Below are 16645 nucleotides of genomic sequence, written 5' to 3'. Positions count from 1 at the left end.
ATACAGAAGCCACAACAACTAAGTATATTATCAGTATCTTCAGTATTTAGTGTGTCCACCCTTTGCTTTTATTACAGCTTGCATTCTTTTCAGGAGACTTGCTTTCTGTTTTTCAAAGAAATCTGCAAAGATATCTACAAAATTGGTTGCATGCTCTGCTTCTTACGATCCGAGTAAAACAGTCAATGATGTTCATGTCTGGGGTGGCAAGTCTGTTGCTCTGAGAACACCAGCAGCTTCTTTGTTTGATTTTCTTCTTAGTAAAGGCTTCTTCACAGCTATACATCCTTTCAGACCCATAGTGCTTTAACACTCTTTATCTCACAGTGAGAGGTTTGGTGGTCTACCATCTTTTAATGATTTGTTGTGCTGTAATTTCGCTTCTTTTGCTTTGACTTTTCTTTATGCAAGTGAATTATCTTCTCATTTCCTCAAAAATATTTCCTGAAAAATGAGTAACTTGTACATGAAGGTCATTTTGACTGGAAATCTCTGACTTTTGCACAATACTGTATGCTGTTTGCTTACGAGTACAGTCTGTATAATATTTTGTGATTAACCCCTCTTACACATAAAGTCGGGCTGGTTATGTATTGACATAATTTCAGTGCTGAGCTGCGAGTGGAGAAAGGAGGCGGAGCAAAACAACTGTCAGGCTCCTACAATGAAGCATGGGCAACACCGATTACTAAGAACTCTAACTGAAACGCTCAAAATGGATGCTATCAGCAGGCGGGAAACTTTCCCCAGCAACTGAAACCTACTACTCATAACTCTAGACAGTGTACAAGTGCGTGTGATTGTCAAGTCATATTGTAACAAGAGGAAAAAAAACGAAAATGAAAAGTTGAACAGTATTCACTATCTGAGCTGCCCAGTCTATAAATAAACAGTAATCAAGAAGTGGGAGAGTGAGGTGAACTAGTGAATGAACATCTCACAACATTGTTTTGTGGCTCTATAAATTAAATGTAGCAAATAAAACAGGATATTCAGAACTATTTTACAAAAATGGTACTTTGTCAATAAAGGAAAGTACTATAAGAGTGAGAAAAACTATTTATGTAAGTGAAGCAATTCAATTTCTCACAACTCTCAACAAGCTGTGCCAGTACCATAAAAACATCTCCAACACACCTGATATCTGACCTTCGCTCTGAGATGAGAACTGTAACCTTATCTTCACTCGATTTTGCATCAAAAGGTACTTATATAACAAAACTGTACTTGTAGAATCTGTCCATGAAGAAAGTAACTGTAATTGAGCGTTTGTAACTTACAGTAGGTGAGCTGGCCGGGTCCTGTCCGTCCGTAATCAGCTCCCGCTCCCCTTGTGGGTTGACTTTGTGAAAGCGTCGGCGCGAGTGCCGCTGAGAACCATCTCTCTGCAGAGCCGCGTCCTCGCCATCGCTCGCGTTCTCCACCTGCAAGGTGCCAGAATCAGCCAGGTTCTGTGACTCTTGGTTGAACATCCAGGTTTTCCATATTACCGAAAGCCTGTGCAAGCGCAGCAAACTCATGGGGAGGACATTGATACAAACCGGAGAAAGAAAAAAAGCACAAACAAAACACAAACGTTTCACAAAGTCTCTGAGGTTAGCGCCGCTGCTGCTTCTGCTAGCAGAGAAACAGTCATTTTCCTTTTTGAGAGTCAAGCAGCAGACCTTGCACTGAGGCCACAGTTTCCTGCAGGAAGCTGAACATACACAAATATCCTCTCAAAGAGGGAGCTTAGATAAATACAGATTTAAGCTTTACAATGGAAACTACAAGAAACCCTTTGTACTGCTGTGTTATTGCTGGCGTGTTTGTTTCTTTTATACAACATAATGAGTGCCCAATACAGAACGATTTGGTATGTTTAAAAAAAAAGTGATGTATTTTATAAATTTGGTGGTGTGAAAATCTGTCTACAGCACAGTTCACAAGTAAAATAAGCATGTAAGGAAATTCAAACTTACAATAAAAATGGACTATGAATTTGCAGAACTCTCTTACATTAATAAGTGTAGCCTTTTATACCCACTGCACAGAATCGGACATGCACACAAAGCAAGTCTATGTGCAAGAAAGCAAAGCACTTTGCAATGGTGCACAATATTACTTTGACTCTTTTCTTTTTGTTTTTTATCGGACAAAACAAATATGACTTCACCAAGGACAAATCAACTCATAAAACTCACCCAGCAGGCAGGGCAGAGTGGTGAACTTAGCAAACATATAATGGTGAGATATAGCAAAAAGTGAAATACTGTTTTAGAAACTAGAAAGGCAAAGTGCAAAATAGAAGTGAGTATGAGTGAGGAGGTAAAAATAAACTAGAGAAGAGGTTGTGCAAAAGAGAACTGAAGAAGGTATCAACTGCCTCAGTTAAGAAGGAATTCTGTATAAATTATTAACTTTAAGGTGCTTATAAAAATGTATATAACAATAAAAATAATAACAATAAGAATAGCCATTATTATTCTGTTCTTATTGTTGTATTGTTTCTATTCTCATTATCAATCAATTAATTATTTGCTTTGAATATTGTGATGAATCATTATCAGCTTATATTGCCCACACCTTACATTTATGGCAGCAAAACTGTTTCTCAGATGTACAGTGTAAATCTGGGGCCACAAAAACAAACTCCCCTTTAATTTTTACACTGTCTACAGCGTGGTTCATGAGTAAGATGATCTTTGCAGAATGTACGTCAATTCAAATTAAATCAAACGTTTTTTCTTTTTTTTTCTATTTTGCCCGTAAAGTACGAGGTGGTGAAGATGGCCACAGTGACGGCAAAGCAGCAAGTAGGAGGCGAATAAGAAATGAAGCAAAGTGAAGAGAGCACATCTGGGCCTCGCCTGCCCCCACCCACTCTTACAGCAACACTTTCAAATCTCTGCCAGCTCAAACCAACTTTTTCCACTGCCTTCTTTAACAAATCACAGCTGAACAATAACATATGCAGGGCGAACACTGATACTATTGACAATCTTGACTGCAGTTGGTGCCTGAAGTAACTTGTAAATAATGGCTATGGTACATGCCCGGACCGCACTGTACAGAATTTTTCCTTGAGCAGCTTTCTTCTCATACTAAAGGTTATGCTTTGGGTTTGTGGAGAACATAGAGGTTTGGTGCTTTGCAACAGAGGCATATAAACTCCTTCAGAGTGAAATTTAAAGCAAAAAAAAGAAAAGGACAGGAAGCAGCTTCTTTTTGAGAAGCTGTCATATCCGAGCGATGTACCCATCCATCAGGGGAGGACATAGAATCAGGAGGAGGAATGGGATGGGAAAAAAAAATGACGGGAGCAGTCCTCATCTGACCATCTATCAATGGAGTTTACAAGCACCTCAGCTTACTCCGTTAGGTGCAGATGAAGGGAGAGACAGAGACAGAGAAAGAGAGAGAGGCATGCATGTACACTGGTTGTCAAAGGTCTGGAGACACCTTGCTTTTCTGTTTTGTCAGTAGTTAGGTTGCCATTTTCTACATTGGAAACTACATGCCAACTACATTGGAAACATCTGCCAGGAAAAATAATGTATTGATGAATAAATTTAGTTAGAAGATTGCCCTTTTATGACTCTTACAACAAACAAGAAAAAAAAAAACAGTCTGGCAGAGAGGTGTAGTTGGGCTGAGGAGGACATGAGAGCATCTCTCAAAGGAAAGGAATGCTGCCACTTTGTAATACTTACACAGAGAGATAGCCAAGAAAGGTTACAATAGGCTGTGGAACATCCTGTCCAGTAAATGGAAAGTGCTCAAACCGTGCTTAATGGCAGAGAAAAGTGATCTCACCCATAACGGTTCTGGAAAAAATACAACAAAAAAGGGCCCATATCTTACACTTTTCCCTGAGCTCAACTTTACAACGTTTGTGTGATTTTATGCACCTAAAACAGTCAATATTAATTTTCACATGACCGTTTTTAACACTCTCTTTATCCCTTATAATTAAACAGACTGTTTTCATTACTGTGCCTTTAAGATTGATCTGATCTGTCTTTCATAATATATGTAGTTGAGATTGAGCTTTAAACATGATTTAATTATCATCATTTCTGTACTGTGGATAACAGCACTTTTATTAGAGAAATGAACTGTGTTTTCTTTTATACTGGTTATTCTTTTCATATCAAAAGTTGTTATAAATGGATATATAGCAGTTTAGGAAGAAAATCTCCACATATGGACTGTATGGACCCTTATAAGAAAACACGTTTTCACTTTTCAATAGATTACTGGGTAGTCAGGAAAGACAAACTTGCAATTACAAATTGCACCAGTCAGTTACAGTCTAAGTTACAGTTAGTCCAGGTTGTTATTTAGTGAGACACATAGAAGGAAACGCCGGTCTCTTGGGGTAATGATAACCTTTAGTCTTGGTTTAGCCTTAAGCATAGCAGCCAGCTAGTCGGGCTAGTGTGTTTAATAGCCACGCCTGTGTGATGCTTCTGACCGACGGTGTGCCTCCTGCTGCTCCCATCAAGCCAAAAAAATCCAGTGAAAACAGCTGCTACTGATAGTGTGAATGACTGTAATATTTGCTGAACTCCAGCAGAGTCAGAGATGCAGATGTGAGTATACGGGACACACGTATGAGAGAAATGACTTGAGAAATTGTGGTGTGACACACCATTTAGCACCATTTTGCCGAGCCAGAGAAGCTGGTGTATGCACTGCAGGTCTATCTATTTATTGTTCAGTTGTGTTTTTAAAGATTTTGCAAACATTTTACTTCAGGTGTTAAATATGCTTTTTATCAGTAATTATATAACAGTAAATGAGCAAAAATAGGTTTTCTTACGCATCTAAAATGGTTTATATATTAAAAAAGTGGAACTGTATAAATATCAGGACTTATTAGCTAGTTAGGGTAGATGGAATTAGTATTGGTATCAGCTGATACTTAAAGATAAGGTATTGGTGTAAGAAGGGAAAATGTAGTATCAGTGCATTCCTAGCACTGTGCAGCAACATTTTTTCTCACATTTTCATTTTATTATTAGCAATTTTTGCAGAATGTCAGCAGAAAATGTAACCATTGTTGCTTTCTAATGTAGTAACCAAAAAAACGTTTGCAAAAGTTGTTAGAATAAATAAGCTATTTGCTAATACTGTGGTTATATTTTGCAACTCAGGTTCATGATCAACAAAGTGTCTTCCTTACTTATGAAGAATAGGCTTTGCTGAAATAATGACTAATGACGGTTTTCTTCCCCAAACTACTATTAAAAGCACATAACAACTTACCTTTGGCCAAAAGGTGGTTTCAACAGGGGGAAGATTTGCATGCTGATCATGCTGACATCAGAACAAGGGGAGAAATGGGTGGGCTTTGGCTTATTCAATGTACAGTAAGGACAGTCACAAATATTTACACATGACATTATTTTATTCAGATTAAACCTGGTTAGTCTTCAATATGTTTATGAAAACTAAAAAAAGCTTATTCGCATAAACAATGTATTAAAAAGAAAATGTCTTCAAACTTTTAACAGTCAGTGCATGCTTATGTGTGATCACACGCACAAAGTGAGACCGTGCAAAACTACAGAGTCAGTCAGGAGTGGTGACCTGCTTGTTTATGTGAGATACAGCAGCTAGGTTACCACATGCAGCATAGGGTCAGCAAGATCAGTAGATCTGAAGATTCTGCTCTGCTAATTTCCTCTAGAGGAACTGTTGGGTAATAGAGCACAGCAGATGTGAACAGTAGATGTTTCTTTCTTTTTTATAAGAGCTAGAAGAAGCAGGTGCATGCTTAGGAGAGGAGTCATGTCTGGGTGGTCTTTAAGAGCGAGTATCGTATAATGTACCATAAAACAGGAAATGGCACATATATCATAAACCCTACTCGAGCTCCTTAAGCAGTGGCCTTAAATGAATGATTCAGCCAACAATCTAATTTACAGTTGTCCCCTTGTTCCAAATCTCCTTGAGCCAAGATATGTTTATGTAGTCTCTGCCTCAGAAGCTCTACCCACACGTGGAGTGAGTGTCTGATATCTTCTGCACGCTATACTGGCCTCTACTACTGGGATTTTCTTTTGGCTGTGGGGCTTTTTGATTCCAGAAATTCTGAAACTGACTCTAATTTCAGAGTTAAATTAACTTAGCTGACTAGCGGAGCTTGCTATTAACAATGTGTAATTGCATGCAATGTGCGAAAGAACTTTTAACACTGGTTGAGCTTCGGATCCCCACAGGGGGATGAATCTAGCGTTTGTGAGCATGCTGAAAAAGTATCAAAAGAGAACTCAAAGTCAAAGCTTGGTGAAGGATCCCGAGGTAGTAAATGAATTATCTACAATTGTGACCATTTCCTAATGTTAACTTTGCATTTAAGACCTAAACGTCGGACCTTCATTTTGAGGATGTGTGTGTGACATTAATATGTAAAGAAATATGGTGTGGTCCGAAAAACTCCTGAAAAATCTGACCTGACACCTCTGACTTTTAAATTATTATGTCAGGCTTAACAGGGTGACTCACAGCAGTGCACACACACCATGTTTTAACGTGTTTTTTCCTCCTGACTCAGTAACGCTATTTATTTTAGTAGCACTGCTTTACAAACCCATATTCAAAATCTCAATGCTTTTGCTGCATTTATTTGGACTTAATCTAACAAGAATGTGGTTTAACATGGACAAAAACGTACAAGATTTAGGTAGTCAAACTACATTTTTTAACAAACACAAACAGGAATATTTTTCGTAAGCAGTTACCAATCCAAATTTTATTCTGAAGAATACTGACAGTCCTTCCAATAATAATGGCAGCAACATGCTTCTTTTAGTGTTATAAAACACAGGAGCACAGAAAATGCTGTAAATCCACATGCTGATCCATTCTGCTATGACCGATGTGGACATGCATTAATGGTAACCATTATTACTGAATGAAGGAGTTAAAAGGGATTTAACCAAAGTCTGGGAGACATCTGATAGGGTTAAACATCAGAAAGGTTTGAGCGCTGACATAATAAGGGGATACAATGTGTGGGGTCTGGCATTATTTCTGATTTCGTTCCCACAGTTCTGCAGTTTTTGCAAAGAAAAATGGCAAAGCTGCAAACAGCTTTTTATTTAATATTCTTAGTTGTTTCAAACCAACAAAGAAAACCTGCTTGTTTAATAAACCACCTGAAAAGCTAAGCGTCCCCAAACTTTTGAAAGCAGTGAAGCTATTTGTTCAGAAAGTAAATAGGATTAGACAGATATTTCACAAATTTAAAAGAGTGCATATCATATCCTGGCTATATTAAAGCCAAAATTACCAGTGATTGACTGAGACGAGCCTAAATACTCTGTCATATTGTGACCTCGAGGCATCAAACATATTAACACCCAGTGCAGAACTACATCAATGTTTACATCAGCGGTAGCTTGTTTGGTGGACTGGAGGGTGAGACCGGGATGAAAATCACAGCAGTCAACAACAAGCTTACATAACCCAATTTCCCGGCTGTGCTGTGTTCCAGGCATTCTAAGAAAGCTAATCAGTGAGTCTATCAAAACACTGGGCTTTCGTTTTCTGTGAGCCTTGCACACACGCACAGTGATAGCCACTACGCGGCTGACCACTGCTAGACAAAACTAACGCAATCACTAAAGCTGCAATGATGTGAAATTAGGGTGATGATGATAACCAATAATCAATACCCCAGCAGCGTTTCCCCACACACAGGCTAAACTTGGGTGAACCCCCAAGCACACTGGCAGCCACCCAAGTGTATTTCGTCCCATTTTAACAATTTGCAAAATATTTTATATTGTTGTGAATAAACAAGGCCACACTTTGCGTAACAAGACAATATATCATTTGTTCCAAACCACACGTCTTATTGGAATACCCCATTAAGTAAACAGAATACTGACACGAGTTTGGACACACAGTGCTCAAAATGTGTCATGGGACATTCTCTGAATACAATGTATGTCTTGTTTATTTAGTACGTTCCAAGCTAAAGTTTTCATTTATTCATTTTGTATCCATGAAGATTATTATAACAACCAGCAATACCAACTGAAACTCAAAATAATCCTGGTAATTCAATTTAAACTTAAGGTAGTAAAATTACTCCAGCATTAGTGGAAAAACCTTTGCTGTCTGTTTTCTTCATGTAGATTTGTATTTAGTATTTTATGTAGCTTAGTGTTCTGTTGCCTGTCTCTTCTTTTGGATGACAGCTTGAAGTCTTCTAGGCACAGAGTGCATGAATTTGCGTAGCTTGTTGAATCTTCTCTTTTGGATTGCCAGAGTGTGGCAGGTGTTGAACATTTCCAATACAATTGTAATTCAAATGTACTGAATTAGGTATCCTTAGAGCTAAGGACAAGACCAAGCTGTCTAGGACTGTGAATATGACTGGAAAAATCATACGTAAACCACAAAAACAGTTATGTGAGATATACTTGCCTAGTAGTAGTCAGAAAGCCTGGCAAACGTTTGGGGATCCTACTCATTCTCTGTCTGTTAAATTTGTTCTGCTCCCTTCCGGAAAGCGTTATAGGGTCCCTCAGGCCAATAAATGTTTTGAAGAATTAGTTTATTACATTGGAATTTGTCTAAGGATCTCTTAAGTTACTTATTGATCTGATGAAAATGTAGGCAATTTTAGCTGTACTGTAATTATTCTGATAACTGGTGTATTTGAAGCTGGTATGAGTTCTTAGGTGTGCTCTTGTAGGTCGTGTTTTCTACTTGCTATTTTCTTCTATTTATTACTTTTATTTTGTGCAACTTGGTGAAGCCAAAGACAACTTTCCAGAAAAGCTTATTCCATCGTATTACATTTAAGCTATAAGTTAGAATATAGTTGAAAATTGCATATGGTGAAGCAAAATACATTAACAAATATGATAATTCTAAAAAAAAATAATAATAAAAAATAAAATAAACAAATGATAAAAGAAGTGTCCCAAGACTACCTTTGAGCACTGTACGTATATACTAGAACACCACCACCTCCTGGATGCTCTCCCCAGGTATATTTCAGAGCTGCATGATGTGGCTGATACCGTTACCAATAACTGATCATTTTTTTGATTTTACACTGTAATCCATGTATGAACTACAGTAAGTTTAAGACATATTATTTTTTTGTCCAAACTTCCCCCCGGTTTAGTCATTGCCATTCCACCCACAAGTCAGGTCTCCCCCCATCTCATGATGCCATCACGCTGGCTAGCACATGCTTCCTCCAACACACATTAAGCACCACTACTGACGCAATGTCACTAGACAGCTCAACACACTTGGAGGAGAATGGTAACTACCAAGTCTGTTATGTCAGCTAACAGATGCCCATGTTGCCTATCACAGTGCTGAGCAGCTCAAAAACTACTCCATCCTGAACTACAAGCCTGTAAAAATGCATTAAACATTAGGATTGCTTTCACACCCAGTATTGTGTTTAAGTGCGTCAGACAGTAATGGCTATTGCGACAACAAATATTTTTAATAACCAAAACAAAAATAAAATTAAACAAAAATATGTACTTGTTCTTATGTGCCTATACGAAAATAGATATTTATTTGTTTCTGTAGCCTTCATAGGAATAGCTGTACAGACAATGCTGACTGTTGCCCAGCCTTTCAGTGCAAAAAAATGTGCTTGCAGTTCTGGTGCAAGTAGCTATTAGTATTTCATTTCTTTTTATTTTGGACAATTGTGAATGGTGCTTTTGTTTTTTTGTATTGTTATTTGCTTAACGGAGAGGTTAGTTCAATTTCTGTTTACACATCCAAAAAAACACCTGTACTTGAGTCACATCCAGTCAGAGGCACTCCATTTTAATAAAAATTTATCGCTTCTCATATCGTCATCGCAATATCCAACAGCTTTATCAAATATCGCATTTTATGTCAAAATTATGCGGCCCTACGACTGAGAGAGAGGCCCATTGAAATGTTTAGCCAGTTGCACCAGACATTCTAATCCAGAACGTCTTATAAAGGAAAAGTGCAATTTAATGTTAGGAGTCTTGCCAAATTTATCAGTTGTAATAATTGGCTGTAATTATAGCATCAGACTGTTTATTAAATTTTCCCTCTTATCGGAAAAACATATTGGCACAAATATGTATATGTTGTGCACTCCTAATAACGGCCTATTTCTTGTGCATGATTGTCCTCCACCATAGTGTTTCATGAGAAGAATGTCACTCCTCATCTGTTTACCGAATTCTTCACTGTCACTTCTAAGGCGCTTCATTTGCTGGAATGCGTAACACCATGTTTCAGCTTTGCGGGACCCATGTTGTTCAAAACCAGTCCTGCTGAACTGATGTATCTTTAAGGTTCAAAATATTTGTCTCATGAATGCACCCTCCCCCTGACTTGCTGCATATTTACAGTTATATTTAGTGTTCGTTCTCTTGTTAACTGATTGAAGAGTTTACTCACCACAATCATTTCTGATGGTTCCAAAGTGATGCATTCACAGCCTCGTCTTCCCCCTCGCTGCCTGCCAAAGCTGAAGGAAGTGAAGGAAAGTGAGCAAGTACCAAGCCAAATGGGTCATCATGACAAACAGTAAATGAAACTAAGTAAATGTATTGATACAAGATATGTAAATAAATCTAGCATCAGGTTAGCAGGCCATGAGCACTGAGCGGGAGGTAAAGTTTTTGAGAGAACTTGTCATATCGTCCAATCCCTGAACCTACAGCATAAAATTAAACAAAAATATGTACTTGTTCTTGTGTGCCTATATGAAAATATATATTTATTTGTTTCTGTAGGCTTCATAGGAATAGCTTTAGAGAAAATGCTGACTGTTTCCCAGCCTCCCAGGTAAAGTTTTTGAGAGAACTTGTCATGTTATCCAATCCCTGAACCTACAGCATAGTTCCTGGGCTTCAAAAGTAGCTCCTGACGATGCTTTAGTGAAATGTATTAAGAGTTCTATTATAAAACAAAACAAAAATCTGCTCTCCGTGTAACCAGCTTATCTAGCAACAGATATTAAATACAGGCCAGTCACTGTGGCTTTAGGGATTCACTCACTTATACATGTAGTTAACTGCACCTTCACTTTCATTTCATTTTACTCTTCACACAGTAATTCTGAAAGCTGTTCAGCGATCTGTCAAAAGTATCCAAATAATAACATAAAAGCAAGGGCTCAGCACTCTTGGAAGAACTGCTCTGTGAGAGTGAGCATAATAATGAGAAGAGGATGAGGTTGGGGAAAACTTTTTGCTCTATAGCAACAGAGAAGAACCTGGAGATAAGAGAGAGGGGGCAAGAAGGATCTAAGTAGGGCTAAGACAATAACCGCATTACTGCAATACCGCGGTCATTTGACGCCTACCGCAGGTTTAAGCTCTTTACCGTCATCACTGCAATCTTTTTTGTTTTGTATTGCCTTTTTTTGTTAGTGAAAGTTGATTCAACATCATTAATCGCTTGGCATCAGTTTACTTCTTTACTAGTGAGCTGAAAAAGACGAAGCTGTAAAGCTAGCTGAGATCTGTTTACCTAAAAGACTGACTGCCTTTCTCTGCGTAAATTCTAAGCCACATCTACCCTTCTGTGGTCTCGATGTGGCTTTAATTTAGCATAGCAAATGTTAAAATGCTGAGTGGCACACTGTGAGGCGCTGAGAAACTGAACAGTGAGTTGTCAAGCACCGGTGTCAGTGTATGCACCTTCATTAGAATCAATGGCTTTGAATGTTTGGACGTTTCAGCACCACAGAACACGTTCAATTATGGTTTTTACTCAGTCACTCAACTTTGCACTCTCAGATATCCTCTAAATCGGTGTCAGTTTTAGCATCAGTTAGTTGGAACCAAGCCTGTGCTGCATGGCAAGTTTGGCCTGCTAGCTAAAACGTTACAATCCCAAACACCACAGAACAGGTTTGATGTCGGCTTTCTGTCACTTACTCAACTTTTGCTCTCTTAGACTCAGAGTTTTTATCATCTGAACTTGTGGCAGCAGAGCACCACCAAGCCTCAGTGGAACCTGTATGGTGGTGATTGCTCTGTTTGGGTCTAAAGCCTCGCTAAGCTAACATTAAGTTAGCTGATTAAGCTGCGGATCCAAACACCAAAAACAGGTTTAATTCCACCTTTCTTTCCCTTCAGAGCCAGCTGCGTGACTTCACTCCCTCAGAATTGAGTCTTTACCATCTAAACTTGTGTCAGTTCTTTAGTTTGCCAGAATCTAACATGATGTTGTGAGCAGAGCTGTTTCATGCTAGCTCAGCTAACAGCTAATGCTAACACACTGATGACAAACCGCCAAACCGTGGAGATGTTTATAGTTGCAATTATAGTTAAAAAAAAGAAAAGAGATAAGCAAAGAAGTCTAAGTAGCTTCATACACATTAAATGCCTTCATCCAGTACATATTGTTATATTCCTGTTTTGGCACAGAGTTTGTATCCCTTTGATAGGATTCTCACTTACTGTAGATAAACATAAGACAGGATAACTGAGATAACTGAGCTTTCTTTCTCCGTTTGATCAGCTTCCACGATTAAAGCAAGCACAGAAATCACCATTTTTACTCTTCTTGCAAACTTTGCTCAACATAGTCTGGTTTAGTGTCTGCTGTTAACATTACAAATTTAAAGAAGCAGTTCACACAGCTCATGTTGGCGTCACGTGAAAGGGTTTTTTTTTTTTAATCTAAAGGAAAGGTAAGAGACAGCTACGTTTGTTGGATGAGTGTGTCAGATGGAAGGTGTCAGATATAGCCCACATTAAAAAGATGAGTTGAACGACCAAATACCAAAATCAGCTTTGGGCAGTTAATCAAATTTGGGCCTCTTTTGCCTACAATCCGAAAACAGCCTAAGGTGGACTGGACTCTGTTCGCACCTGTCCACTTATGATCAAATCACCTAAGACACATGTTAGTGGTAGGTGTGAAAGGGGCCTAATGTGCGTTGATTTCAGGTGCCACAAAAAAGGTAGCCAATTCATAACCAGGACAAAATGCCACTGCATTGAAAAACTGCCCCAGCGGCCTGACAGTAGCACAAAAGCTCTCCTTGCTGACCTCAACTCGCACCCTTGAGAAAACCCAACAATTGCTGTGCTTGGAATGCCAGAGGAAGCGTCTTTTAATGACTCTCCAGGCAGTGGAGAGAAGTGCTGTTTTCTCCAGGACAGAGGGGATGTATTAGCATACGACGGAATATCAATTTCCCCTTCAGAATTCAAGCAAATGTGTCACGCAGACTTGTCCTCATTCTGTTTGGCGGACTTTGCAGAAGGTTGCCTGAGTGAGCCAGAGGTCAGTCTGGGTTTGACAATGCTTCACACTTCACTGAGGTTGGCCCTGGCTGTCAGCTGAAGGGGGCGAAGTGCTGCCAAGCGTTTTCTGCATGCCTTTCCAAAAGGAGATAATGTACTCCCCACTCTCCTGTCTTCTGTCTACGGCAACACCAGCTTCGGAACCTCTAGCCCACAGGTAGACACATCCAGCATCAGTTCATCCAGTGGCATGGACTGTTAATCCTGCAAGCACTTCATCTGTTGCTTGCACTTGGTAACCTGATAGTGTTTTATAATACTATGCCTTAGGTTTCCCTTAGGTGTGGGTTTGTTATCTTTATTAATATCATTGGATATTGAATTTTGTCAATACCATCCAGCACTACTAATGTAGAACACTCACAAATGTGTCTATTCAAACATAGAGGCTCCTTGTCCTTGTACTCTAGCACTTAAACTGAGAGCACTTTACATGCTCTAGTAGATGCAAGCGGCATTACAAAGTATGCACAGAAGCTAACATGGTCACGGTTATTTCAGGGACTTTGTGGCAGTCAGGGACTTAAGTGCTACTTCCTTCCTAAAAGAAGACTTCCTCTGCAAAATGAAGATGACGCTAAACAAAGCCATAACAGGGTAAAATTGACAGGAGCATGAGAAGTGAAACAGCTAAGCCAAAGTTCCTCACACAGAAGACAATGTAAATTCAGTGTCTGAGAGGCTCGGCCGAGCTGCTTTGTATAAATGGCCATACCTCCATGGCAACACACGGACTGCTGACACTGAAGTTAAAAACCACAAATCACATTCAGCATGTTATTGTATGTTCAGCTAAGCTAGCTACACTCTGTGTCAAGGCTGCACTTCAGCAAAAGATACAGGATACTTGCATACTAAGTAAAGGGCTGCTACAGTGAATGGGTAATGGTTCTTATGAAATGCTGATATAAAATGCTGACGGAAAAAACTGCATGGCACACTGACGCACTATGCGTTCACAATTTGTCTGTGAAACTGAAACATCACACACTTTCAAAGAAACATAACAAACAATCTCATAGTAGCTGGACTTTTTTCCATGTATACAAGACCTTTATACTCAATCAACACCACTAAAGCACAAACGCTAGCCTAAAAGAAGAATCACCCAAGCATTTGTAGTAATATTTAAGAATCACATCAGACTTGGGAAACAGACCTGTCAGAAGACTCAAATAAATCTTAACACAGGAAGACAGCTGTGGTTTCAGAAGTCAAAACAGTATAGCGAACAGATGAGGGTTGCTAGAAAGGCATAGATTACTCACTCTTTGGCTCAATGCGTTGACCTCTGACAACAGGTGTAGTCTAAGAGTAAAACTCAATAAAGGGTAACCCAGGGTTCTTATAACATAATCCTTTTGCCAAGGCATGAGGTCCTTTGTAGAAGCGGTACTGCTAAGTCAAAACTCCTTCACAAACGCCACAGTTTTTTGTCCTGCTCTTTCTCATCCGGACATGAGAACTATGTTACCCGACCAGTTGTGAGGAATTCAAAAACATCCAAAACGTTCATGCCTTCGCAAGATATGACCTCAGTGGTTCAAAATCCTGAACGGGAAGCTTCTCAGAGAAGAGCAGGCAATCCTTAAAAAAAGTCCCTTAACTCAACTCGAGTCCAAAAAGGTAAAAGGGAGCGTAAGCCTCTGAAAACAGACCAAAAGTTCAAAACAATAAAAGTAAGGGGAAAAAACATCCTCAGAAAAAGGGAACAGTCTCTGTTGCCTGAATTTCCCGGTCTTTCTCCTGTCCTGAGTCAGTTTCTGTGTATCCGGTGGGTCTGCAGGGCTGTGGAGGGAGAGCGCTCATTTCCTGCCTGGATGTGCTCATGGGCTCCAGCTGCTTACAGAACACATGGCTAAGTAACCGTTCAAGCCAAGAGTTCCGCATTCCAGGCCGCCCACTGACCCTCCCCCCCTAAACACCAAAACAGCCCACCCACCCCCCCCTCCACCATCACCCAAAACACAAACCAACAGTGTTTTCCCCACTTCTTACTTCTCTTTTTCTCATAGTTTACCTCAACATGAAACAGCCATAAAGTGGAACAGAACTCAGTTTGACTTTTTCTATTTTGCTGCAATAGTCTATAGAACATCAGGATTCACTGAGAACGGGATTCACTAGAACATCCTACAAGCGCATCGTAAAAAGACCTTGCAATGAAACTCTTAAAGCGTAGTTTTTGGTCATTTTAGACCATTTCTATTGGTCTGTTCTTCATGCAATATTCACACCATTTAAAGGGCAGCTGGGATTTCAAATGGTCTTAAAATATTAAAAAGAAAATAGGACAGTGACAATATATCCATAGACATCTGCATACTTGCTGTTAGTAAACCTCACTGGTTAAAATTTGCACAAATAAAGCATTCCACAGTAACTGTTATAGATAATACTATTTCAATTTCATATCAAATACATTATTTAACTTGAGTTGTTCTGTCATAACAGCCATAAATAAAGAGGTTTCTTTTAACGAGAGGGGTTTTCATATGAGATGGGATGAGATGGGAAGACAACACGTCTGCTGAAAAGCACTAATGAACGCTGAAATTGCTGGAACCAGTGAAACTCCAATGGACTGTCTGTGAGTCCCACTAGACATCTGCAGTCAATAAAGCAACACGCCCATCATGATTGGCTGCAAGCGTTATGTGGAGTCATGTGACAATGGAATCTAAACCTTCTCTGAGAGAACAGGAGAGACTCCACACCCATGGGTTTCTGTCTCTTTCCCTTTCATTTACAACCGCATTCTGATCACATTCAACCCAGTGACCTAAAGAAGCCTTCGCTACTCTTTCCCAAACCAAATACAAATCACATGCAGCTGACTTGCTATTGAAAGACAGCGTGCAAGCCTTGATCCAAGCATAACAACACCAGCCTCAATCTCAACACAATGGCTGTACATCGTTTCTTAACCATTACTGCAATCCTACTACTCCAATTCCAAAAAAAGTTGTGACGTTGTGTAAAATGTAAATAAATGTAAATAAAAACAGCAAATCTCATAGACCCATATTTTTTCACAATAAAACATACAACACATATCACATGTTGAAAGTGAGACATTTTACCATTTCATGAAAAATATTAACTCATTTAGAACTTGATGGCAGCAACACATCTCAAAAAAGACCAGGGACAGGGGCAACAACAGGCTGGAAAAGTAAGTGGTACTAATAAAAAAACAGCTGGAGGAGCAATTTGCAACTAACACACATGACTGGGTATGAAAAGAGCATTTTAGAGAGGCAGAGTCTCTCAGAAGCAAAAATGGACAGAGGTTCACCAATCTGCAAAAAACTGCATCTAAAAATTGTGGAACAATTTTGGGAAAAAATGCTCCTCAATGTAAAATTGCA

At 39.2% G+C, this 16645-nt stretch overlaps 1 protein-coding gene across 1 annotated transcript in view; it reads right to left on the bottom strand.

Moving 5' to 3' along the window:
- The window catches only part of LOC118819951 (rap guanine nucleotide exchange factor 6-like), a 118959-nt gene that overhangs the window by 78829 nt on the left and 23485 nt on the right, over positions 1-16645 (bottom strand). The window contains 2 exon segments of the mRNA XM_036587984.1: positions 1281-1424; positions 10411-10480. Coding sequence (XP_036443877.1) covers positions 1281-1424; positions 10411-10480 — 214 coding nt within the window.

Source organism: Colossoma macropomum, unplaced genomic scaffold (assembly GCF_904425465.1).
Source record: "Colossoma macropomum unplaced genomic scaffold, Colossoma_macropomum, whole genome shotgun sequence".
NCBI classification, from domain to species: Eukaryota; Metazoa; Chordata; class Actinopteri; order Characiformes; family Serrasalmidae; genus Colossoma; species Colossoma macropomum.
This window is presented reverse-complemented; position numbering and strand designations above follow the sequence as displayed.